We start from the raw sequence: 27,627 nt of genomic DNA, 5'->3' as shown, positions 1-27,627 counted from the left end.
CAGGATTGCATAATATATTTTTCATTCCTTTATATATTTATTTTACATTTTCCTTTAGGTCTCATGAGCCTAGTCACCGGTTGGTTTAATTACCGCAGATTCAAACAGGAGAGAAGTGTCCGCTTCTTAAATAATGTAGACACACCTTTGGCTCGAGGCGTTGACGAGATAAAACAACTTTAGAACGTTGCAGAAAAAGTTTTATTTTTTTAAATGTATTTATTTGACAGGGACAATGCACAGCTGTGTGCAGCTCCTTAGCAGAACCAGAGGTAGCTATAAGCAAATTTTACAAGTATCTCACTATCAGAATAGCCTCATTCATATTTTAAGATGCTACAAATGATACCCAGCCAGCTACAAAAAAGTCTGAAAAAACTAAAGTTATAACAGAAGTACAGAGAGTGGTTTATATGCAGATGGTACACTGTCTCGCCCAGGGGTGTAGTGCATATTGTCTATCTGCCGGACCCTACCGTACCTACTCACCACAGGAGGTGGCGGTACGCAGTAAGAAGTAACAATAAGAAGTAACGGTAAGAAGTAACAGTAACACACACACACACACACACACACACACACACACACACTGGGAGAGAGAGATAGAGAGAGCTGTGTGGAGAGGAGAAGGATGGCTTTGTGACCGGGGGGAGAACTGCACGTCTGGTATGAACAGCCAGGCGCACGATCAGGCACAAATCTACGCTTCACAGCTATTCACGGCGCTTCAGCGTGCGGTGTGTTCCTGGCGTAAGTCTATTAACAAAGTGGCTAAGTTGGCAGCACTGCTCCTGCCCCCTCTGTATAGAGGCTCGTACAACAGCGTGCTGCATGTGATGTCTTTTGCACACATAGACTGATTTATAGTTAGATATAAATGTGACAATTTCATCTTCAAGCCAATACAGTATTTATTATTTCCCTGCTCCTCTCAGCAGCATTATTGAACTGCGACACATTGAGTTTTTGTTATATTGCAAGTTTTATGACAAACAGTTTTACCTGATCCTCATTGTGCAGGTGAAAACAAAGAATTAATTCTTCCTGCTATGTCACTGAGCTGAACAGCGTCCAATGTAAAATAAAAACAAGATAAGGAAAGTTAACTGGTCAGACATGCAGTATCTTCATACAACGCATTAAGGTCTTCTTTAACGTGGCAAGGTCAGTCAGTTAAAAGTGTATCAATCCTTTGGACACACTTTATTAAAAGCATCTCACATGCAGGTCATTACACACACACTAACACACACACACACTTACATCCAAGAAATATAACATGTCAGAGTTAATCTGACAGCCCAGCCCAGAGCTATAATGAGAACTGAAATTGTGTATATCAAACCACGCTGTAATCTGACACCTTGTCAATTACACATCAGTCCTAAGCATCCCTGTGACCAATCACAGCCATTTATTTCATGTGCAGTTGAGCATGGATCCAGGCACATGTACAGGTGAACAAAGAACACATACTAATATTGATGTTGACACCTTATCATTAATATAAATGTGTGTGTGTGTGAACAAAATATAATGTGCTATTGTTTACTATTATTTTATATAATTGTATATGCTTCTCTCCTATATGCAGCTTACCCATATTAAATGCTCAGTTAATTTTTGTTTTATTTTGTGGAATCCTACAGTATTTGAATGCAGAAATGTGTACATGCATAATTTCTGTATGTATGTTTTCATATCCATATGCATGGCTGCATCACACATCTGGGTATGTGTCGCACAGCTGTCTTTGTGCTGCTTTTCACCACATCTCAACATCTCAATCAAAACTCCTAGTAACAGAAATGGTTCAAATCAGTCAACCGTCTAACTCCATCAATACGACAGTTTACAGTCTCTTTAAATTTATTTTCTGTATAATGTGTTTGGAAAGAAATCACTGATTAAGCTTTACCCAGACTTTAAACATTTTTATGCTAGTAGTTATACTATAACTATACTAATTGTATATACTAATACTAATACTATTATTATATATATATGTATATATAGTTTTTACTTTTACTTGTGTATCTGATCTAAATACTTCTTTGTTGTCTGCATGCAATCACCACGATCAACATATCCACATGTCTATGATAACTCTATTTCACACTGAGTGTAAAATCAGCACCCAACAACAGCATGCTCTAACAAGGAAGTGTGTCAACGGTTTGTAGTCAAATTAGGACACAGACTAAAAAGAGTCATGCGGGATGGTTAATCTGCAACTCCTGCAGCCAAATAAATGAGGCGTGCAAACTTCATGTTTTGGCAGGGATCAGCTGCTGTTGGTGGTGGGAGCAGCCTCTGTGTAATATGACCTCACTCTTTCTGTCAATGCTACCTCCACACTGTTGTGTTTGCAACCCTGCATGACTTTAAAGGCACTGGTCACATACACACCATAAATGCTGTAGCTGTTCTAACAGTGCTCTGTTTGTATTGTCATTATCCTGGAAATGTACTGTCGTTGACTGGGACTAGGTCTTACCTGATGAAGGCAGATACCAGAGGAAGGAGAGTAGAGATATGGACGGATGACAGTGGTGGACTGCAGATGAAAGCAAATAAAGACTTTTTGATTAGACAGTGATGAACAATGGTACAGCCTTAGCGGTATTTAAATCCCCTAAACCTAACACCAAATCATTTGACCAGCACCACATGTGCAACACCGCTTTAGCAAAACATCTGGAGATTTCCTTCCACTCACGAATGATTGTCACATCTCCAAACAATGACATTATTACAATGTGTTTCTCAGGACCTGCTAGATGTTGAAACATGTGACATTCATTGGAAACTGAAAATCCTGAGCTTTAATCTGTGTATCACATGCTGGGATTGGTTTTAAGGTGGCTCCAGGACAGCCATGCAAATGAAGGCCATTTAAGGCCTGAATTCATAGCCATGCTACACCTGTAAACCACCCAGTGTTGACCACACTAGATGTTAGATTATGAGCAGCCTGGTTGTTCTAAAATCAACATAGTTGGTATCAATGTAAAGGTCTGAATGTGACCTTTAATGTGAAGTATGATTACAGCAAACCAGATCTCCCTTGCCTGGGAAACTAGGCTAAGAATTGTGGCACTTTCTGCGGGGGCGACAGAAACTACGCACTATAGCTTTAACGCGACATTAACAAGTTTAGCAGAAATTCCTTTTAAAGCCACTGATTTATTTTGTTTGCACGATTAACGCATAAGCATATTGTGATTTGGGCCTCAGGCCGCTACGTAGTTTGTGAAATCAGAAAAGGATGCAGCAGTAAAGTTGTGGATGGCTAGCATAAACGGAAAATGGATAAAGAAAATTGTCTTTTGAATGCCAAGTTGAGTTTCAAAGACCTTCCAGATGGTTCTCTCCACAAGACTAAAGTTATCTGCATGTACTCTCGATGTAAACTGAGTAACCACTGTAGTACGTTGAGTCACAAACACCACTTGCTGGCCAAGCATAGGGCTGATGCAGAGAACCCTCGCCAAAGGCAGGCCAAGCTGTATAGGTTGCAACGGAGACGCCTGGACAACTCTAAAAGCAACAAACTTTCAACAGCAATAGCTAAATGGGTGGCCACAGCTTGCAGGGCAAATAACATTTTAGAGGATGGGGGTCTGCTTGAAATAATTTGCAGCGCATCTACGTAAGGGATAATATAGAGCAAGCCAGTCAATTAGAAACAGAAAGAAGCCATGTCGCTCCGGTGAGTGAGCTTACCATGGAGCTAACTAATGCTCTGTTTGCATTCACTGTTGCCATCACAGTGTTAGCGATCCCCGTTGCCTCCTTCCTGAGTTTGTCAAAATATGCTTTCAGCCAATTTCTGGAGCATACAGTACCGTTAAGGTCATTCTGGAGATTATTCTAGGCATTATTTGTCATTGTTTTGGATTGTTGCAATAATAAACGTTTGCATAAAGCAAGTATATTTGTCCACTCCCATGTTTATAAGAGCATTAAAAACCTGAAAAATACCTCTTTTGAAGAACAGATAGAAAATGTGTGATTAATTTGAATTTAATTGCAACTTCACTATGGACAATCATGCGATTAATCCTATTAAATATTTTAATCGATTAACAGCCCTAATTACATTATATTCAACATTGTAGGCAGACATGGTCACTAGATCCCACAGAGTGATTGCACAAAGCAGTGTTGGACATTAAAGCTGTGGTAGGCAGTATCTTTTTGGCGCCGTTGGGTAAAAATGCCATTCTAGCCTTTTAGCATGTTGTAATCAAGTGTTCTGAGAGAAAACTAGACTTCTGCTCCTTCTTTTGGCTCTGTTTTTAGGCTTTAAAATCCAGCTGTTACGGATGTCAAAGTCTCTAAATTACCACACAGCAAACCTAGGACCACGTAGTACTGTATTAAATTCAATTTTATTTATAGTATCAAATCATAACAGACGTTAACTTAGGACTCTTTATAGACAGAACCTCTTGGTTCGCAGCCATCTGCCTCGATGGGTTGGGGGGGAGGGAAAGAGAGAGAGGGTTAAAATAATTATACAGTATGACTTATAATAATCACAGTGACAGTGGGTATGATGGAATAATTTACAATGAATTTATACTTTATTAATCCTGCAAAGGGGAAATTACAATGTTTTCACTCTGTTGTTATTACACACATTACACACAGGCCTGAATTACACACACATGCTCAGTACCTATACATGCACTAATGGAGAGATGTCAGAGTGAGGGAGCTGCCCATGGAAAGGCGCCCCAAGCAGTTAGGGGTTCGGTGCCTTGCTCAAGAGCACCTTGGCAGTGCCCAGGAGGTGAACTGGCACCTCTCTAGCTATCAGTCCACCACCATACTTTGGTCCGTATGGGGACTTGAACCAGCAACCCTCCAGTTCCCAACCCAACTCCCTTCTGACTGAACTACTGCCACCCCAATGACATGAATGGTGGCATTCATGTCATTCAACACAAAGATTTAATGACCCAAAGATTGGGGATTTAAAAGGGCTCAATAGCTTATTTTTTACCCTGGAGCCCCCCAGCAGGGACATTGTCAGCCATAGAGCCATTTGCATGAAAAATTTAATATCTGGGGCGCCCTGGTAGCTCACCTGGTAGAGTGTGCACTGTGTACCAAGGCTCAGTTCTTACCGCAGCAGCCCAGGGTTTGATTGTGATCCTATCGATTAAAGGTCAAAATGCCCAAAAATAATGTTAAAAGAATAAATAAAAAAGTTAATATTTGCACAAAGTATCATGTCCCAGCTGATAATATTGACATGAAATATGGCTAACATCTCTCCATGCTCCTGACTTTCTCACACAGAGGCATCCATCCTCTCCTATGATGGCAGCATGTATATGAAGGTGGTGATGCCAACCATCATGCACACTGAAGCTGAGGATGTCTCCCTGCGTTTTCGCTCGCAGCGGGCCTATGGCCTCCTCATGGCCACCACCTCCCAAGACTCAGCCGACACGCTCAGGCTGGAGTTGGATGGGGGTCGCGTAAAACTCACGGTCAACCTAGGTATCGTATGCCCCATCTGCCTCCACACCACCACCTTCAATGTGAGACGGTTCACCATTGAGCGGTGACCTCTCCTTTCACTTCTATCTTTTCATCAGTTACACATCACTATGATCCCTTAAAGGTTTCTTCCAGATTTAAAAAATAGATAAGTGAGTGGTTATCTCTTTTTGCATGGGTGTTAATGCGGTTTTGTGCACACAGATAACCATGGACTGCTTACTAAATTCAACTTTTTACTGGATAACATCTTAGGCTACACATCATAACTTATATTATTATAATGGTAAACATGTTTGGCCCATCTATGAAACAAACCATATCCATATTATTGTTTACGGAACTTTTGAGATAGTCACAGCACAATAAGCAGAATATACATGACGTATAGATACTGGGTTTTAAAGTCTGGTCTCTAACAAAGTATTTTTTAAGAACTAAGTGTGCTGAGACTTTCTAGGAGGTTACTTCCACCAAGTATGCCCACTGATCTTCAGTCTGTCATTCAACAGGACATTAGAAGAAATTTTTCTTGTCTTTTTCACTAACCTCATTTCTGTGTCTGACATCAAGTCATTTCTCTGTCACCTTCCTGTTCTTCTAGGTGGTTGTTTTCTTTGCTATTGATGATGTCTTTTCTGGAAGTCAATGCTTTTTTGTGTTTTGTTTTTATGTTTACCTGTCAACTCCATTTTCCATCATGCTTTGTCAAAAGATGGTATTCACCCCTTCAAAGGCCTTTAGCCTGCGGCCCGTCAGGCAAACAGCCCGAGAACAGAGCCCAGCAAAACCTACAGCTGGCTGCGACCCCAAATACCTCCAAACACTCCCAATAATAATTTGTAGGAAGTAGGAAAAATGAGTCACACCTCAATTGATATCTTGTATATACAGTATGAATAGTAAAAATCATAAAATGTAAGAGTAACGGCAATATAAACAAACGATAGCTGGTTATTCTAGGCACATTTAGATAACTCATTCACTGATTTGATCCCAGATTTCAGTCAACATGTTCATGTTGTGCAGCTCTAATTGGTCAGAGCTCTTATGAATTCTTAGTCTATGATAATTTGTGTGATTTTGTACAGAACATTTATAAAATGTTGTAGATCTACAGTAGCCTCTGATCTAGCTTAGTGACACATGTATTCATAAGATAGTGGTGATCAGATGGTTGGGGTTCCTGTGCCTCTGCATGGTGCTGGTGCTGATTGGATCGTGGCTGTTTGCTCCCACTTTTCTGTTGCGGTTGACGACACATGAAACCACCAGCCACATGTTGACCAACCCTCACTGTCTTCACAGCTGCATACAGCAGTTATTCTGGCCTCAGTTGGACTGTTCGCATACTTTATATTTTCTACTACAGATTCCAACACACCACTGTCTTACAAATGTAAAGCTTTTATGATGTTTTAATAGCAAATCAAATTAAATCAGTCTGCGTCTCTTGACTTTTCAAAGATCCGTGGCTCTAAAATGGATGGCTGCTACCACCTTGTTGGTGCAGAGGCTTTGGAGCCAGAGACTTTGACTTCTCTAATCTGAATATTCAAACCTAAAGTGGAACAGCATTGTTGGGTTGGAAAACTCATGTAGCTGGTACTACAAGTGGCCATTTTACTGTAAATACTGTGCCTAAACAATTAGAAAATTTGAATTCTGGTACTATGGGTAAAAAAAAAAGAGCACAAGCACTAGAAAAGCAGCTTTTTACAAAAAGCACATTTCTATGAGAAGTCCATCATTATCTTATTTACTATTAAATCATGTTTTGGGAAATCTTTAAGATATCTCATTTATTTTAAGGTAATTTAGCTAAGTTAACTATAAATACAAAATTAATAAAATGGCTGCCTTCCTGCATGTGTACGTCCCCGGAAGGGTGGACTTTTTGTTTTTGGATGTCTGCAGCAGTAACCTTGAAGGATGCAATTTCATCTGTCATTTATTCTTCCCCATCTAGACTGTATCAGGATAATCTGTAACTCCAGTAAGTTAACACTCAAGTTTCATTTTGCTTTCTATGTTGATGGATGTTGTTTTTTAAAAAAGGAAATGTTTTCTAAAATGTGAGTCCTGCACCGCCCTCCACTTAAGCCTACCAATGAGAGGATGAGTTTGCTCAGTTGGTTTGACTACCCAGAGTTCAACGGAAACCAAGAGAAATATCCTCAGTCAAATGGAATGAGTGGTGATACCTTTTTTTCTACAAGTACAAAAAGAGAGAGAGTGACTCTAATCAATGTGTGATTAATCAAATGTCTTTTATACTCAAAACACCTTTGGTCCTAGTAACTGACACAATTAGTTTGAAAAGTCTATTAATAATTTAACTACTGTAGATGTAGATGTTTAGCACTGTCTGTCTATTTGGTGGACCTCCACAGGCCAAATTACCTAAACCCTGACCCCATTTTTAATCCTCCAGAATCCCCCTTTTTTAACACGAATGTGTAACATAATTCCTTTAATTTAGTAGTTATTTATAAAGAATTTATAATTGGTATGAATAACAGGTACAATTTAATAAAGTGCACCAATAAAAATTTGCAACAGTACTTGCTTCATGCTTCAAGAACCCTTCAAGTAATCAACCACTAGAACCCACATTCCATTCAACCAAAATATCTACCACAATGCAGTTGTTTAGACAGCTGTTACATTTAGAAGAAAAGGCATCATACAGTATTAACATGGCTTAAAGCCACCTACACATAAGCCGCGGCAAAACCGCGAAGTAAGGCGCAGAGCAGAGAGGCAAAGCGATCCTCATGGCGGCAATTCCCAGTGGTGCGCGATGCCAAGGGTAGCGGTGGTGCGCGATGCTAGTCGGGCGGCACCACTCTCCCAAAACAATGGAACGGCCAGCGCAGAGCAGTTTTACAGCGGATCACGTGTAGGCGGCTTAAAGGGTAACTACCATTTTTTTCAACCTGGAGACTATTTTCCTTTGTTTTAATGTCTAAGTGACTGATGGAAACAACAATCTTTGAAATTGGTCCAGTATTAAGCAAGATCGCTACAGTCGGCAGCGGCGAAACAAGCTACAATGTAAGTTATGGGGCATTTGTCCAGCTTGTATTTACCTTCACAAAAGTGCTCTTTTTGCCATTGAAAGACTCAGATTAATATTCTAATTTGTCAAGAGGTCGATCTTTCTGTTAAAGAGTAAGATCATTTTTGTAAACCTAAAAACATCCGTGAAATCGTGTTCGCTAATCCCCCCAGAATCCATGTAAATAAACAATAATTTTAGCATCATAAAATACACTTAATTCAAAATAAAATATTTGAAAAGCCGTTTTGGATCGTCTTTTCACTTTTCCAAACATCACAACTCTAGTTTTGGTTGAAATGAACACATTGTTTACCAGTTTACATGTGAAAATATGTTGGCTCTATACACGCTAAAAGTATTGCTTTTTTAAATGGAGTCTGGTGGGTTTAGCGCTAGCGACTTCAGAGCTGTTTCTGGTTAAACAAAAAAGGTCTCAAAGAGGTTATCTCTGAAGGGATCCTTTCCATAATGTTATCATGTTGACACTTAGAATATTAATTTGAGCCTGTCAGTGGCAAAATGAACACTTTTGTGAAGGTGAATACAAGCTGGACAATTGCCCTATTAACTTACATTGTAGCTTGTTTACTGGACCAATGTCAAAGATTGTTGTTCCCATCAGTCATCACTTAGACACAAAAACATAAGAAAATAGGTAGTTAATTAAGTTAATTAGTTAGGTCAGAAGAAACTGATTATCAAAACTGGACTCCAGAAATACGCAGAATATGCAAGATAGTTGCAAGGAAAATTTGTCAGGTTACTTTCTACACATTCTAAGTTTAGGAATGGTGATTCTGTATGCAAATACAAGTGTGTCTGCTGCTTAATAAAGTTGTTTATAGTGTCTCAGTTGTGTAGCAGTTGTCAGGCTTTCATGAATAACTACAGATTGCTTTTACTCATAAAGAGGCCATGGAGATCTTGGCCTTAAAATCTGTTATTTTAATGTATATATAAAAGGAAGGAACTTGTGTCCATCTGGCAGCTGTCAGTCAGTCCTTCCTTCTGCCTGACCCTCACATTAAGGAACAAAACGCTCACACAGCATACTGACAAAGAAAGTAAATATCAATTAAGCAAACGCACAATATAGGTTGAAAAAACTAAGCGACTTCCTAGCGGTGACGACACCGTTTGCCATGACTTATAACACTAATAACATTACCCCGAGCTAAACACCTCTGCTAATTAAATCCATTCTTTAAAGTTACTTTATAACCGTCAAGCCACTAAGCTTGTTTGGAACTGAACACCTCTGCTGCAGTGTCAATTTACTTAACCATAATAATGAAGAGACACATTGCCGTCTACGGCTAGACTGTGGGTCTAAGCGCCGAGCTGCGCAACTCCAAGATTTTGTAACAATGTAGACATGGTTGCATAAGCCACTTTAATATCTCTCCTCAGAGTTTTTTAAGCTTCCCTTTGACTATTTTTACATTGCGTCGTATACACGAGCGCCATGTATTTCCTGTCAGAAAACCTCTCCTCAAATGGGAAAACAAAGATGTTGTGTTCCATCAGGTCATGGATCAAAAAAGATTAGGGATAGGTTACGAATGGCCAAAAATTACATTTTATATTGGACTGGTATCTAATGTGGCTTAGCTTAATTTGGGGTTTGTGGTTTGCATTTCAGGGCAGAAAAATTAATGAAATGAAAGGAGGGAAGTAAGGGAAGAAGTGAAAGGAAAAGATTTCTTTAAGCCTTAATGAGTAAAAGCAATTTTCCTACTGTAGTTGCCCTTTCTCAGTTCAAACTATTTGAGAGCCATGACTCTGTTCTGCAGCATTGTGGTCAGGTGTACTCTATGAGAATTAGAAGTATTTTTTCTCTGTGTATTTCACTGACTAAACCAAACCTTTGTTTCCCAAAGGTATATGTTCTAGTTTGAAAACTAAACTTTAAGGCAATTTAATTAAAAATGTCAAGCTACTAAGCTGCTTGTAGGATTTCTGCCAATGATTCAATGGTTGACAGGTGGGAAAACAAAGGTTTGGTTTTAGGCTCAGGATGTCTTTAACTTTGTGATTGACTATTGTTCTCAGGCAAGGGACCGGAGACCCTGTATGCCGGGCAAAAGCTTAATGATAATGAATGGCATACAGTGCGAGTGGTGCGTCGCGGCAAATCCTACAAGCTAACTGTTGACGATGATGTAGCAGAAGGTACTTACCTGCATTAACTCGGTTCATGCTTGAAGAAATGTTCTTAGTGGTGTCTTGTCAGTGGTATTACACCATGCTGTGGTGTGTTGCCATAGAGATTGATCAGTATGTAATTCTGCTACAAAGAAAGCATGAAGATATATTACTTTTAGTGACAGTTTGCATTCATCTAATACTGTTAATGTAATTTTCTCCTTAAATCAGCCCTTTTGTGTTAGTGTCAGACAGTGTTCTCTTTTCGTTTCGTTTTTGTCTTTCTTTTCAACCCATCCCCTCCACCCTCCCCATCTGCAGGCCAAATGGTGGGCGACCACACTCGCCTGGAGTTCCACAACATCGAAACAGGCACCATGACAGAGCGTCGATTTGTTTCCAGCATCCCGTCCAGCTTCATTGGTCATCTGCAAAGCCTTAGGTACTCAGAATGCTTACTTTTACTTCAATTTTGAAATATATACAGTATGTATGTTTAACGTCTTACAGTAATTGCTTTCATTTTAGCAATAAATCACATTACTAGGTAACAAATCCAAAGAGAGTTGTCAGCAAAATTATGTAGCTCTACAGAATTATTTTGCTTCTTTTAGGTAATTATTTTGGTTTTACAGCACATTTTCTGTTTGGTCCAGTCTCAGCACTCTCCCCATGTATAGAAGGCAAATTTAGTGAGTAGCTGGTAAAGAATATTGAGTAAATAAAGAGCCAAATATTTTCCTCAGGAGTTGGTGGAGACCAAACCAGATTGTAAAGTTATTGTTGGACTTACGTTCGTCCGGTGGAATTAAACACAAGACGAAATTAATGCTACTGTTTCTTGTGTCAGTTGAATAAGTTAATTCAGATAATGAAATATTTGAAAGACATGATTCATCAGGCAGTGTGTTTGCTAGCTAGAGTTGGAGTTGCCCCCAAATGGCAAAAAAAATGCATTAACTGGAGATGTACTGTATTAAGCTAAGGGTCTCCCATATTCAAACATTAAGTTTTTACTTACAATTATTCTTGACCAATGTATGTTTTTCAGACTTTAAAGAACAAGTAAGACTTTTTATGTTTTAACACAATCATATCAAGTGCCTGTTCCTGTCCTTTCCTCAGATTTAACGGCATGCTCTACATCGACCTGTGCAAGAATGGTGACATTGATTATTGCGAGCTCAATGCCCGCTTTGGGATTCGTTCTATTATTGCCGACCCTGTCACCTTTAAATCCAAGAGCAGCTATCTGAGCCTGGCCACCCTACAGGCCTACACATCCATGCACCTCTTCTTCCAGTTCAAGACCACCTCCCCAGACGGCTTCATAATCTTCAACTCTGGAGATGGCAATGATTTTATCGCTGTAGAACTTGTTAAAGGGTAAGTTTTGTTTTGAAAGGCTATTTGATACCCTTTTGGAAACTGAAACCTTGAAGATTTAGTAGTGGCACTATTTGTCTACCAAATAATGACAATGTGAAGGGAGTCGCTCATAGTGATGAACCTACAGTAAATGATCAGCTGAATCTGCAGCTCCTCTCAACTTTGAGGAGCTATATAGTGAGTTTCAGCTCATCATTTAACTCTCTGAAACCTTACTGTTTCGGTTCACTCTCACCACTCCATTGGCATCATGGTGGACACAAACACCAATACAAATGAATGATCATGTTGATCTTCAACTGCTGGATGTATAAATAAGCAACCTTTTGCTAACATGTTGGCCATATTAACTATTACGGATAATTGTTTCTACTGCCCCCCAAGTGGGGGGCTATGGCCTTTAATTGACAGGATAGCTTGAAGACATGAAAGGGGAGAGAGAGAGGGGGGACACCATGCAACAAAGGGTTGGATTCGAACCATCGGTCACGAGTCATGAATAGTGATCTTAAATCTATCATGGGGCGGTTGGATTTATTCACGCCCTTTAAAAAGATTTATTAAAAACTTCTTTCTCTTTACATTTTTTATTTACAGCAATATGTTGATATTTATATCTTAATAGGCTGTGTATTGTCTTATTGGGAGAAAACAGGCAGTTCCATGTAAAATCAGACATTGAACATCCCCAGATTCATTACACATTATTTCTATGTTACAAACTGTCAACTGGTCAAAATGGCAGAGCATTAGATGGAGGTTTAACGAGCGCCGGCGAGCATGGTATGTGGTGGAGCAAGCTACAGAGTGACTGAAGAGAGGGAACAGCTTCAAAGGCAGAAAGGTGAAGATTTGTTAAGCAATCTGTAACTGAGATTTTAGATTTATTTATTTAAAATAGGGACAGTGCATATTGATGAACATTTTTGTAAATATGCAAGATTATAGCCGGTGTTGATGTTAATTTTCAACACAATGAAATCAATAAGAAAAATAACAGTAAAACAGTACAATAAACAGACAACAAACCAAGATTTGGGGTGCTAGAGTGCTAGTGTTACTGCACATCGCCCTATTGCACAACTTTCTAACATGCTGATATAGATTGCACCGTGCTCCACTGCACATGCTCTATTGCACCTTAATTAGCATACATAGCTGTATTTATATACGCACTTTCAATAACATTTCTCTTGCAGATACATCCACTATGTTTTTGACCTGGGAAATGGGCCCAACCTCATCAAGGGCAAAAGTGACAGGGCATTAAATGACAACCAGTGGCACAATGTGGCCATCACCCGGGACAACAGCAACACCCACACACTGAAGGTAGACGCTACAGCCACTAGTCAGAGTATCAACGGGGCCAAGAACCTGGACCTGAAAGGTATGCAAAGGACCTGACACCTGTTACATGTTTACAGCTCCTTATGTCTAGTAAGTTGTTGAACTACTAAAAATCTTGCAATAACTGGTATTGTGCATTACTATATGTCTATTTTACGGCATGAGTCATGCATTCTTTTTGCATTTTACCAAGGTGAATCATATTATCAATATTACAAGTTCTGATGCTGGCTGTGTTGATTTCTAAAGTGAATAGGTGTGGGCAGACTGCCAAGGTGCTTATGTCTTAGTACCAATTTAACACTGTTTTTTGACCATGTTGGACAGCCAGACTGCAAAATATTTGCATTGACAGCATAATTTCCAAACCTTGAGGGTTAGCAGTGCTAAAAGGTAACACCATACAGCTACAAAAAAATGTGTCTAGGGGGTGTGCGTTACAGTAATGTACTGTAATGTAACTAAGTACATTTACTAATACTTATATATAAATAATAAACGTATACATATATAAAAACTCAGAATTTACTTTACCCAGACAAATGAATATGGCACAGATCTGTAGGAAAAAGAAACTGAAAAAAGAATATATAACATAAACATGTAAAAGTGTCTTGAGGGCATAGGTCGAAAAGATTGCAAGGTGGCTCTCCGATCACAAAATGTCCCTTCATGTAAGAAAGACAGAGGTTATCCTCTTTGGGTCACGTTCATATTAAAGATTGGGCTGACATCAATTTCTTCAAAATTTTCACTATATTACCTTGGGTGTGTCTTGGACAATCTTCTATCAGAGGAAGACTTTGCTCTTAACAAAATCACAAATGAAACAAAATTTCTGGCAAAAAAAGACCAATTGTTAGAAATACCAACCTTAAATATGCTAGCTGGAGCATTGGTGTTATGCCACTTTAATTATGCCACTACCCTTTGCTACAGTAACTCTTGAAAACAAATTACGGATTCCACAAAAAAGTCTGATAAAACTTGTTTTAAGCTGTTCCCCGCTCACAACTCATTCATTTAAAAAAGTAAGCCTTCTCCTTGTGGATAAAAGGGTGGTGCAAATGAAGATGAGGATATCCCACAATATTGTGTACAACTCTGCACCTTCCTACCTATTGGAATATTTGAATTTAGTAAAAAAAAAAAAAAAACTGCCACTCCCACAACACTAGAGACAGTCCTATGAGATTTAAAACATGTTTTGGGAAGAGAGGCTTTTTAAATCGATCTTAAGATATGGTTGTTAAATAATTTGTAGGTTTATAAATGCCTGATGGTCTGTTTGCGTTTTTTAAAGGTCCAATATGTAATACTGACAGCTAGTGTTTAAAATGGTTACTGCAAATAACTCCAAATTCAGAATACTGGAGAGAGTCATCTCCCCTGGCCCCTCCTCTTCAGCGTCGAAGTTAGTAGCGTGTGGAAAAACCATACACACCCACAACAGCCTGGCACCTCCTTCTCATGCTGGTCACCAGCCTGGTCACACACTGCTGTGGGACAGCATCCCATTCTTCAACCAGCATTTGTTGCAAGTCAGCCAACGTGGTTGTGTTGGTCACTCCGGCACGAACAGCATGCCCAAGCTGATCCCATTGAAGTGTTCAATGGGGTTGAGGTCAGGACTGCTGGTTGAAGAATGGGATGCCATCCCATAGCAGTGTGTGACCAGGCTGGTGACCAGCATGAGGAGGAGGTGCCAGGCTGTTGTGGCTGTGTATGGTTCTTCCACACGCTACTGAGGCTCCTGTTTGTGAAATGAATAAATTGTTCAATTGCCAATGTGTCGTCTTTCTTCAAACTTCAATCATCCAATCCACCAAACACCAGTCAATGGCAGAATAAGTTGTTTGGCACTGGCAGAGAAGATTTGGCAAATTTTTCATGGGCGCAAACCCACATACTCAGTGCTGCTGCTCATCCCACAAATGCATGTTCCTTACAAATGGGGCACCATTTGAAAGGGAACTAAACAGGCTTTCCAACAGTATAAGATTTATTGCCAAAAAGCATTGTTACCACAGAGAAATAATCTACCAAACACAATTTCCTTACTTTTTGTGCTAAGTTATGCAATGGGCAGATATAAAGTCCAGGATGAAGGTTAGTGTAAGTGTAGTGACTAGGGATGGGGGGGGGGAACAGGTTAAGAGGTTGGTGAGATTTACTGCTGAGGGGAAGAAACTGTTTTTATGGCGTGAGGTTTTGGTCGTGATGGACCGCAGCCACCTACCAGAGGGTCCACAATGAGAGGGATCGGCTACAATCTTTCCTGCCCGCCTCAGCGACCTGGAGGCATACAGGTCCTGGAAAGATGGCAGATTGCAGCCACCTTTTTAGCAGAGCGGTTGATACGCTGCAGTCTGCAAGCTGGGTCAGCTTGTCCTGTAGCAGAGCAGGGAGGACGGTGTTGAAGGCAGAGCTTAAGTCCACAAACAGGATCCTGGCGTAGGATCCTGAGGAGTCCAGGTCTCCAAGGATGAAATAATGTTACATACATTGCAAAGCGAACTGTAGAGAACATAAGCTGTGTCCCAATTCAACAATTCAGGCTACATGGTTGTTTTGCCAAAGTTAAATAGCATGTTTCCATTTTGAGGAAGTCAAAGTTGTGGTTTCTGTTCGTCACTGTGGTGGTAAACAGCTATGGCCAGCTTCCCTGGTCCTCTGGGAACGTTAGCAGTTACATGTTAGCAGGCTCCTGAAATGTTTTTTCTGATAATGATTAAGGTGACCCATTCGATGGATACATTAAGAAACAGAAAGATTTCCCCTCTAGCTACATAAGTTACAGGTGGAAAGCTATATAAGAAATTAGCATCCAGGAGCCTTTATAAGCAAAAATGACATGGCTCCACAATTAATTATTCCACTTATTCATTACTTACATTAATCCAAAAAACAGGAAACATTTTTAAAAAGATATGTCCAGCAACAACATAAAGACGGAGGTCAATAACTTGCTTACAAAAGCAAAATAAGTTATCACAGTACAAATAATCAAGGGTGTCTTTCACATTCCTCAACACTGCATAAACAACCTGCATTTCCATAAACAAATTAAATATCAGCTGAAAATACAGCATATTGGTATTTGTTCAGATTGCAGGATCAGAAAGAGCTTTTACCACATTTACAACATTTCAAAGGTAGTGCAGCCTAATAATCTTTTAGAGTAAAGGGAAGTGCACACTTTAAACAATAAATAGTAACAGCATGGCAATAACAAGTAGACACATTGTTGAGAGAAGTGGATCTTTAGAACTACAATTTCTGGAATGTAGGCTATCACCAAAGTGCTACTTAATAAAAGCAAAGTAACGTCCCAAATAAGTGAATGAACAAGTGAGGCTTGACCTAGTGTACACATTAATTACTTACTTCAAAAAGGCTTCATGGTTAAATTGGAAATATGTGCACCAGAGCCTAATTCACAACAAGCGTGCAGGAGCTTTTGATAGAGGCTACTGAAAACATTGATGCAAGTTATTGGTAATTAGCAATTTGTATAGACTTCCATATTCTGCCCTATTGTATATATTTGTGAAAATGAACATGAACAGTGATAGACATTTTGCTTGAAAACAGCATTTGAAAATAATTTCTAGAAAGGTAAACACAGCTATTTGAATGGCTTTGTAAATATGAACAACCATATTCTGGCCAAATGTATAGATTTGTCAAAATGAACATGAACAGATTTTTCTTTAAACTTTTTTTTGAATGAATGAAAAATAACTATTTAAAACAACATCAACTGTGAACTGATTTGGGGTGTGTGTGTGTGTGTGTGTGTGTGTGTGTGTGTGTGTGTGTGTTAAAGAGACAGAGAGAGAGAGAGAGAGAGAGAGAGAGAGAGAGAGAGAGAGAGAGAGAGAGGGACAGAGAGAGCGAGGTTACATTACTTGTACTGAAACTGTGCTCTCCTCTCTTTCAATGCAGCAAAGCGGTCAAGACTTTCTCATTGAAATCAGGCATGTTGAGGACTAGTTCCCTCTCCATGGAAAGCATGGCCAGTGCATTCAGACGTTCCTGGCCCATTGAATTTCGCAGGAATGTCTTAACTTGTGTCAAAGTTGAGAAACATCTCTCAGCTTCAGCTGTTGTCATGGGAGTAGTTATAAGGATGTTCAACAGAGTCATAGTCTCAGAGAATGTCTCCTGGAGGTTGTAGCTCATGAGAACCTGGTACAGTGCCAGTGCACCACAGCAGCCCTTGAATTTAGGATTCTCATAGATCAGAGAGAGTTCTGTCTTGAGCTTTGCCTTGTTCAGCATGGGGTATGCGTTCACAGAGGCATTCAGAGCCTCATCAGGAAATGAATGGCAATATCTTTCAAACATATCTGCTTGCAGTAAGGTAGCACTCACAAGGTGGCCAGTGAAAGAGAACCTTGCTTTGGTGTGACCCAGGGTGGTGTCACAGACCTCTTCAGACAGCCTCAGCTTCTTCTCTTCTCTCAAAGGTCTCTTTTCAGTCTCCTTGCATGCATACATGTTCAAATGACAAAGTTCTGCTTTGAGAACGGTCAAATGATATTGTTTAATCTTACCTTATGGCCTGCACACTGCTTGTGAAGCTGTCGAGGGCACGTTTGATGAAGACAGCATTGATGTCCTTCTTCTGGAGCTTCTGGTACAGACTATCGACATGGGGCATGATTTTGTGAAAAAGCCACAGGAAAAAAAATGAAATCTTCATCATGTACCATCCTCACGTAGCCAGATGCCTCTCTCATGGTGGGCTGGTCAAATGAACCCAATGAACCCGTCCTGATGGCCTCAAAACATTGTATGAGGTCGTCTCGATTCTCCTAGACAGTGTTCACGACTCTGCTGTTGAAGTTCCACCATGTGGATGGAGCTCTGGGCAGTCTTCGTGCAACAGTCTGGTCAAGAATGCTGGTCCGTTTGGGTGACCGGGAAAAAAAAGTTGCAATTCCGCTCAGATCGGAAAAGAAAATATTCACTCTTTTGATGCGAGAAGTAGCTTCATGATCAAATTCAGCTGATGCGCATAGCAATGCACATAATGGGCATTCTTGAAATGCTCACGCACCTTTTGCTGCACACCAGCCTTCCCCTCATCACATTGGCTCCATCAAGTTTGACTTTCTCGTCGTCGGCAAAAAGACCAAAAGCACACTGGCGATTGAGATTGAGGTTGATTCCGAGATGGGAAGAAGCTTAAAACAGCGTTCCTGCACTTTATGGTTGCTATTGATGTACCTCAGCACAAGCACCAGCTGTGTCTGTGTAGAAACGTCCGTGGTTTCGTCAGCTTGGATGGCTACGAAGTTCGCCGACTTCACCTCCTCCACAGTATGTTCCCTCAGGACCGCTAGCATACACTCCAGTAGCTCGTTTTGAATTGTCTTTGATGTGCCCTTGAAAACTTTAGCATTTTTAAAATGCTCATCAAACACCTCATCTAAATGTGCCACAAAGTTGACCAGTCCAAGAAAAATACCATGGTTGGTGGAGCCCTCAGTTTCATCTTTGCCTTGCAAAGCTAACTCAAACACTCTTCACACTTGAACCACTGAAAGATGGTGCATGTCTGTTACACCAGTCGCTGTCCAAGCGGTGCTGTCTGCCGTGCCACCTTCATGGTGAAAGAGTAGGCAGGGGTAGCAGAACACTGCATTGACTACGTCACAGCCTGCTAGCCAGGTTTTTCGTTCATACCAATTTTTGGAATTCCTCGGTTTCCTGAAACCTGTTGAATGATTAAATTTGGTCTGGGAGGTCCTAATTGTTTCGTTGCCAAATTATCTTGATTTGTTCGCCGACTAAAAGGAACTTCTTTCGAAGAGACACTCGAGTTGCACTGAACGCTAGCCATCTTGACAGTAGTACGTGAATTGATTGACGCTGCTACCCGCTCTTCTTCTTCTTCGTTCATGGTTACGTTACGTATGACAAAAGCCCGTAAGTGCAAGCCCTTCCAGAACCCATACAGATTGTATTGAAAGCTCTGATATTTGAAAAAAATTGATTCTACATAAGTCTATGAGAGACTTCTGGGGCGATTTTCAACCTGACTGAAATTGCCCCAAAAGGGGCGGGGCCATTTGAAGCATGACTTTAGCCTAATTGGACATTTAGTGGCAGATCAGATGTCTAGATTAGAACACTGATAACGACTGTTGCCGTGATAGAATTGGTTATAAAAAAATCCCTTCCTTCCTTTTTCCCATATCACCCTAATGAACACACCGCCACTGCATGTTAGCATGGCGGCGTTAGCACAAGTTGGGATCACTTCACCGGCTGTGTCTCAATTTTGTTTTGTGAGTAACTAATTTGAGTACTCTACATAATTTAATGTGAGCACATGAATGTAGAAATTAATGAAAATGACCATACCTACTACATTAACCGTGATATAAATTAATGAAGCTTAATGCTTACCTGTTTGGGAGGAAATTAGCCAACTTAACATCCTTTTGGGCTGTAAGCTGTCTCCATTTTTTAAATACATCACCAATATTTACCTGCGTTTTACCACGTCTCTGTTTATGCAACTGTTCAGAAAGATCCCAAGTTTTTTCTAGGTCGTGTAGAATGAATCTATCTTATACAGTTTGTTTGGTTACTACTACTATTGCTGCAGCCCATTTTTTGTGTGTTTGCGTTTTATGTCTGGCAACCTGGGTGTCAAAATGCGCAGTTGACAGCAACACACAGGCCAAAACAAATACAAACATTCTGTCATGGAATGGAAATTTCAAAGGAGAAAATACTGGCTTTAGCATTGTTGTCAGTGAAGATATTCAACTTTGCATGTTTTTTTAATATCTGGTGAAATATTGCGGTAATTTTTACAACTTTCTTGACACTTTCATATTTAATCTGCCATCTTGTTCTGCAATAGAGGACCACAATGGAAATAAGCCCTAAGGCTACAACAGTTGTTAAATATCTTGTATGGAGTCTGTCATTGTGATCAGCCTGTCATGTATGTTGTAAATCTTAAATCTTGTCAAATCTATCTATCTATCTATCTATCTATCTATCTATCTATCTATCTATCTATCTATCTATCTATCTATCGATCTATCGATCTATCTATCTACCTACCTACCTACCTACCTACCTTTGTTTTCTACATCCCAGGTGATCTGTTCATCGCAGGACTGGGTCCAGGCATGTATGGCAGCCTGCCTAAACTGGTGGCTTCTAGAGAGGGCTACCAGGGCTGTTTGGCGTCGGTAGACCTCAACGGTCGCCTGCCAGATCTCCTCAATGACGCTTTGTTTCGCAGCGGGCAGATTGAGCGTGGATGTGAAGGTACACCGTCCCTCAAATCCGAGCCTGATTTAGACTACTACAACACACAATTCAACTCCAATTCCAACTCAAGCAGCCCTTTCTTCCTGCTCAATGCAAACAGTAGCTCCACAGCCCTGCATCCATATGGAAGCCCATTCATTATATTAACTGTACTTGTTGCCTCACTTACCCACTGCTAGAGTCAGGCCAAAAGTGTCCTACACCTACGTACAACACCACATGTTATCGGCCACATTGGTCGCCCACTTCCAGTGCTGTTGCAATCACCATCAGAGCAGTTGTTGCCAGTGCAGTGACAGAAAATGCTGCCAGGTGCTCCATTTTTAGCTCTTATTTTTGTAAAGTTTCAAGGTTTTATTTCTGAATTTTGTTAATATTTAGGTCTTAGGCAATAATATCATATAAGACAGTGGTTCCCAAATATTTTCTGCAGGGTCCCCCTATTGAAGATACAAATATTTTCAAGTTCAAATCTCCAGTTTCTCAAACATTTAAAATACTATTACATATTTAATTGACCCTTCAGTAAGCCTCGCACCCCTTAGTTATTGTTACTATGCTTGTCAAGCTTTCCATTCCAGCACTGCATTAAGTATTGTCAGTATCAGAAATATGCATTTGATGGCTATGTTTATGTCATGTTAACTCAGTGCCATGTAATGATGCAAAAAACACTTCATGCTAATGCTAATTGGTCCCAGGCAATAACATCTGCATAATACCAGTTAATGATGCATGATGAGATGAGATTATAGGACTGATCTTGTATTACAGGGTAGCTTGTTCGTCCTGTAATAAAGTGCAGTATTTTAAGAAACACTGCTTCTTTGTAACACAACACCATTCATGAAAATGTGACAAATAATCTTGAATGTTTACAGTAGAAATACATGATAAGTTACTTTTATGTGTTGAGTATTGTCAGGCAATATGTTTCACTTTACATGATAAAAGGCTTTGAGGATGAGGACCTACCTATGAGTTTGGCAAAGTTGTCTCAGGTAAACTTCCCCAAATTCCATGTTTAACGAATTCCATGTTAGCTCAGTTGGTAGAGTGGGCGCACATATGTAGAGGGTTATTCCTCGATGCAGAAGGTCCGGGTTCGAGTTTGACCTGTGACGGTTTCCTGCGTGTCTTCTCCTCTCTCTCTACCCTTTCATATCGCTGTCCTATCCAAAAAAAGATCTTTATAAATAAAATAAAAGATCAGGCAAACAGCATTATACATGGTGCTCATACTTGCTGGTCACTTATCCTGATTCATTGATGGCACAGACATGTGAATGTGCATAGTGATGTCTAGTGGTAGGACTGGTAACAGGACAAGAAGACACAGATTAGGATATGACTGTTAATTGATATTGAATGGGCTAACAGCGCATCATCATTATGAACTGCAAATTAACTACAGGCACTCAAAAGTTTTGTTGTGTTAACGTGTAAAAATGAAGCGTGTTAACACAAACAAACTGTATTATGGCACATTTTAATTTATTTTAATGTTCTAAACATGAAATCTATAAGATGTTATTTGTTTTATTGGCCTTCCATTAAAAATAGACTTAAAAGGTTGATATACACTATGGGTCACACTTACACATACTGGAACGCCTTACCTAAAGCCTTAACTTTTAGCCTTGGAAGTGACTCTCGTTGACTACTCTAGGTCATAGATATATCCGTAGATTCCTCATTGGCCGCTGCTATCCATTGGACCAATACAACGATGCGGCCACCATTTTGGGATGGACAAGTGCATGCCTCCTAATGCATGTCTATCAAGGCAGGAGATCTATCCACAATAAAATTAACATTTCAGGCTGAATTATTTACCTACTTTCAAGTGGTTTGCTTTGCTACAAATGCCAGACATGTATTTATGATACAGGGTATTTTAAAAATTAAAAATGCAGGGTTTCATACCAAAATACCTTATAGATAGTAACTGTAGGCTTGAGCCTTAATATAGTTTAAACACTTAGAGATCCAAACCGGGCTTTAAACATGTTTATTTCTGCTGAGAATTTTGGATTTTTTAAATGTCTATGGGGATTGACTTGAGGAACTGCAGTTCAATAACACACACATGGCAAAATAAACTTTAGCTGACACAATCTAGAATTAGCTTGATTCAATATCAGTACAGTACCTTAACTTTATATTAAAAAGAAGGATTAACGTTACATCTTGTGATATTAAATTCAACACGTTGGTAGGCCTAAAATATTGTAAAACACTTTTCTCACCTGTGAAATGTTATTCCATTTTGTTAAGTTTGGCATTTCTATCACATGAAAACATCCTCCAAAAGCAGCACAATTATTGTATAATATACATATATATATATATATATATATATATATATATATATAATATTTTTTCTCTGAGTCTTTATGGTCAGAACAGTCAGATGGCTGCGGCAGAGACACATCTCACATCTCTGTTTATATATCTCTGACGCTAACTAAGCAGCGCTTAGTTATGGTTGCTAAGCAATGATTGGACAATCATTGTTTGGGATAGGGGTTTAGCAAACGGCCACTTAAAGGGGAGGAAAAATAAAACCCAATGTAAATCCTATAACAAACTTGTAGCGTCACAAAAGGTCTATGAATGTGGAAGTACAGTTACATTGGAAATTGATATGAAGCCATGCCCCAATTCCAGTCCATACAGTTTGTGTGTATCAGTGTTTAATTTGTTTTTCGTGTTGATGTCCAACCGTCATGCATATTTTGTAGCTACATCAAAATGGGCTGTTGAAACATTTTGCAGGAGCTAGCATATGTCACAATGGACAAAATGTTTCCATCTTCCTGTGCAAGTCGTGCATTCTTTGTTTTTGTCATCTTCTTAAGATTCTGGACTTCCACAACCTGTTGCATGGAAATCATTTTCTGTAGAGCTGTTTTCTCTGATTCCTGCCATATCATTCAGCTGGAAATTGAGTGTACTATATGTTGTTGCTTTTAACATCAACTAACAGAGCCCCATTAGACAAATACATGTGTTAGTTAACAACATTGTAACTGTTGGTTCCTCTTGCTGTGACAATCTGAATGGGGTTTGATAACACTGTTTTTAACTGTACTGTATGTACTGAGAGAAAGTTATGCTTGACTTATTTATTTTTCCAAATAAAATCTCATCAATCACAGTTTGTTGGTCTTGTCTATGGCATTCTGTCTCATTTGTATGTGCTTGTGTGATTTCTTTTTTTTTTTTTGCTGATGTATCATGATCAGTTGATTAGTCATTTAAGCTATGATGCCATGTAACGCCTGCTTTTCATTACAAGCCTTCATCACATAAAATCGATTTGTGTTTATTAAGCCAGTGAGCCCTTATAAAAGCCAATCAATGAGTATTGAGTCGACAATACATTGTATTGTCACTAGATGGTGATACTGCCTTGTCTGTGGCAGACATTTACTGTAACAGAACAGTAACATGAATAGGTTTTTCATTGTAGGTACATCATACATTAAATCCTGAACCAGATAAGCAGATCAACTGCAGGATATTCCTGCATTAAAGGTCACTGTTAGTTCCAAAAGTCCATTCCCTCCTCCAACTCATCAATTCACCTGAACAGCTCCTTTAACAGAGCAGCTTGCATCAGATTACCAGGTAAGTCTCCACTCAACACACTGAGCTGGTAGATAGATGAGCGCTCACAGACTGACAGTCCACATGCTGTTGTGAAGATTAATGTACATTAAAGCAAATATATCTCATAATCACAATTATAGAGCCACAGATGGGATTTACGACACAACTTCACTTACTTCCAAGGTGCACGGAGAAGGGAAAAAGTCAACAACATTTGTTGTTCTGCATTTGTTGCAGCAACATGCAGAACTACTTTGTTTTAACAACATATTTCGGCCACAATATATTATGGCCTTCATTATTATCATTTAATACATTACAAATAACATTTACAGTGTTTTTTTTCTGATTGCTTAAGAACTGTCTTCACTAAAGATAATGTAACTATTACTATTATTAAAAGTAGCAGCAGTGCAGGGCGTAGCAGGGCGTCGAGCAGGACCACTACAGCAGCTGCATCCATGATCCAGGTGCCACCACAGTCCAAGGTAATAAGAAGTCCCCTGGCAGTCTAAAACTATAGCAGAAAAACTAAGAGCTGGTCCAAGGCAAACCTGAGCCAGCCCTAACTATAAGCGTTATCAAAGAGGAGAGTTTAAAGGCGCTGACACACCAACTCGATTATCAGCCGTCGGACAGTCTGGCGAGGTCGGTGACTCGAGTCTGTTCGGTGTGTTCTGTGCTGTCGTCAGTCGGTGGAGCCGTCGGCGTTCATTTTGGCCGATTTGACTTGTTGAATTGGCCAGTGGGCAGTCGGACTCAATGACCAATCTGATTGGTGGAGTGCTAGTCCTTGACTAGCGAATCAGTGCACGAGAAAACCGGAGCTGACCACGCCAGTATCTTCTTATTAATAGCCATCGTATTTTCTTCCGTTCAGTGAGTAATGACAACAACGATCCTTCTTGACTACTATCAACACTCTCTGATGAAAACAATGACTGATGACAGCGTGCTCTGTGTTTACTAGGTCTAGAGAGATGTTCAGTCATTTCCGGTTTTCATTTTTTGGGCGACAATAAGGTTTGGGCCGCCTGCTGTTATGGAGACGTATTACGTCTCGCGCACGCGCACAACGTACGCTCAAGTCGGCGTCGCTTCGGTGTGTTCCGAGGCACTTTTTTTACCTCGGGGAGCTGACTGATCAGTCCGACTGTCTTTTCTGCCGACGGTCAGCCATCGGGTTGATGTGTAAATGTGGAGACGATGTCTGCCTCCCAAACCCAGACTAGTTAGCTAAAGGCCCTGGCTCCCATTCTACATTTGGAGACTCTCGGAACCACAAGTAATCCTACATTCTGGGAGCGCAGTGCTCTGGTGGGGCAATAGTGTACTATGAGCTCTTTAAGATGTGATGGTGCCTGACCATTAAGAGCTTTGTAGGTCAGAGGAAGGATTTTAAATTAAATCCTGGATTTTACAGGAAGCCAATGCAGAGAAGTTGGGAGAGGGGGGGGGCATATGGCTCACAAAGTCAAAGTGTCCTTCAGCAAGACACTGAACCCCAAGTTGCTCCCCGGATGCTGTATGTGTAGTTGTCCACTGCTACTAATATTAAGAATGGGTTAAATGGTGGCTGAGTTGGATTAGTGGTAGAGAAGGTGCACATATACTGAGAGATTTATGCCTCGACGCAGAGGTCCAGGGTTCGAATCTGACCTTTGACAATTTCCTTCATGTCTTCCCCCTCTCTCTCCCCTTTCACTGTCATCAGCTAGGTAGCTGTCCTGTCAAAAATTAAAGGCGGAAAAGCCCAAAAAAGAAAAAGAATGGGTTAAATGCAGGCTGGGATTACACTACATTGTACTGTCAATTGTATGTGACTATTAAGAATAAAGTTTGTTTTAAAGTTAATACTGAGGAAATTTTATCTCTTTTTCTAGTTCTTGTCAGTACACGCGCTGAAGCATTCTGGATCAACTAGAGAGGCTTAAGGGACTTGTTTGATCAACCTGACAATAAGGAAATACAATAGTCCAGCCTCGAAGTAACGAATGCATGGACTTGTTTTTATGCATCCCAGTAGCAATGAGGGAGAAATTGTGTTTTGGGAGGATTGAAAAAAACAAGCTGTAATCGTTCTGTGGACACACACACTAGAGTTTAGATTCTTTGCCCGAGCCGCGGGCCGGGTCGGGCCGATATGTCCCGCCACTATCCTCGAGCCGAGCCGGGCCGGGCCAGGCCTTTTTTAATCATTACTTTATTAGCCTAATTGGGTGGGGAGAAAGCTATGCCTCTCCAGCTTCTCCCGTAGCTCTGGGTATATGTCCTGCACTGACTTGAGTGGGAGGTAAACTGTGCTACATCGTGTCTCCCCCATCTGTAGCACTGTCTTCGATAATTGCGCAACCAGGCCAGATTGTTTCAGATATCGCACGAGTCCTTTAGCAGCAGATATGATCCTATATCCGGCACGTTGTCGGCCAGTGCGTTGGCATGCAGACCGTGGCGAAGGACAGTATTAATTAGGTGATCGAGACAAGAAAGTCTCCTATATGGTTACAGGGCTTTTATTATGTTGCTGCCTTGATCTGTTACCCACAGGTAAAAGGAATTGTAGTTGTACGTCAGTTATAACGGCCCACGTATTAAAAAATTGTCGGGTTTAAATCGGGCTCGGGCTCGGGCTCGGGCTCATAATTACAGTTAATGTGTCAGGCCGGGCTCGGACACAACGTGCACGGGTAGGGTCGGGCTTGATTTTTTGGGCCCGATCTAAGCTTTAACACACACACACACACACACACACACACACACACACACACACAGGACCTGTAGACATGCATGAAAATATGACAGAGCGAGGGGGCTGCCTCATACAGCAGTTGGGGGTTCTGTGCCTTGCTCAAAGGAACCTGAGCAGTACCCAGGAGGTTAACTGGCACCTCTACAGGTGGTGTGTGCAGGGACCTGAACCAGCAACCTGCGGGTTCCCAAGCTAAGTCCCGATGGACCGAGCTACTGCCACCCTATGTAAATGAAAACCAACATTTTATGGAATATTCCACCCCGTCCCACAGCTCCTTACTTTGATTTAATTTGGTACTTACAATGGCGCTACCATGTCGTCGTACAGTCAAGAGGTGGTGGGTGTGGGTGAAACTAGTGCAATCAGAGTTCTAAACCAAAATAGTGTCCCTTTAAAGAAGGCTCTGGGTTCAGTCAAAGATTCTCTCTAACTAATGGTATGAAACAGTACACACTTCCTGTCTCCTAAATGGGCATAGCCTTGTTTGAAAATGTAG

At 40.4% G+C, this 27,627-nt stretch overlaps 2 protein-coding genes across 2 annotated transcripts in view; one reads left to right on the top strand and one right to left on the bottom strand.

Moving 5' to 3' along the window:
• The window catches only part of nrxn3a (neurexin 3a), a 245,946-nt gene that overhangs the window by 155,233 nt on the left and 63,086 nt on the right, over positions 1-27,627 (top strand). The window contains 7 exon segments of the mRNA XM_031280323.2: positions 5,311-5,514; positions 7,484-7,510; positions 10,631-10,750; positions 11,045-11,165; positions 11,849-12,109; positions 13,312-13,502; positions 20,588-20,761. Coding sequence (XP_031136183.1) covers positions 5,311-5,514; positions 7,484-7,510; positions 10,631-10,750; positions 11,045-11,165; positions 11,849-12,109; positions 13,312-13,502; positions 20,588-20,761 — 1,098 coding nt within the window.
• Positions 1-27,627, bottom strand: part of LOC116036728 (uncharacterized protein C14orf93-like) — a 260,214-nt gene that overhangs the window by 226,613 nt on the left and 5,974 nt on the right. The window lies entirely within an intron of this gene.

The sequence above is a fragment of the Sander lucioperca genome, chromosome 18 (assembly GCF_008315115.2).
Source record: "Sander lucioperca isolate FBNREF2018 chromosome 18, SLUC_FBN_1.2, whole genome shotgun sequence".
Lineage (NCBI taxonomy): Eukaryota > Metazoa > Chordata > Actinopteri > Perciformes > Percidae > Sander > Sander lucioperca.
Note: the sequence above shows the minus strand (reverse complement) of the source record. Positions and strands in the feature narration are given on the sequence as shown.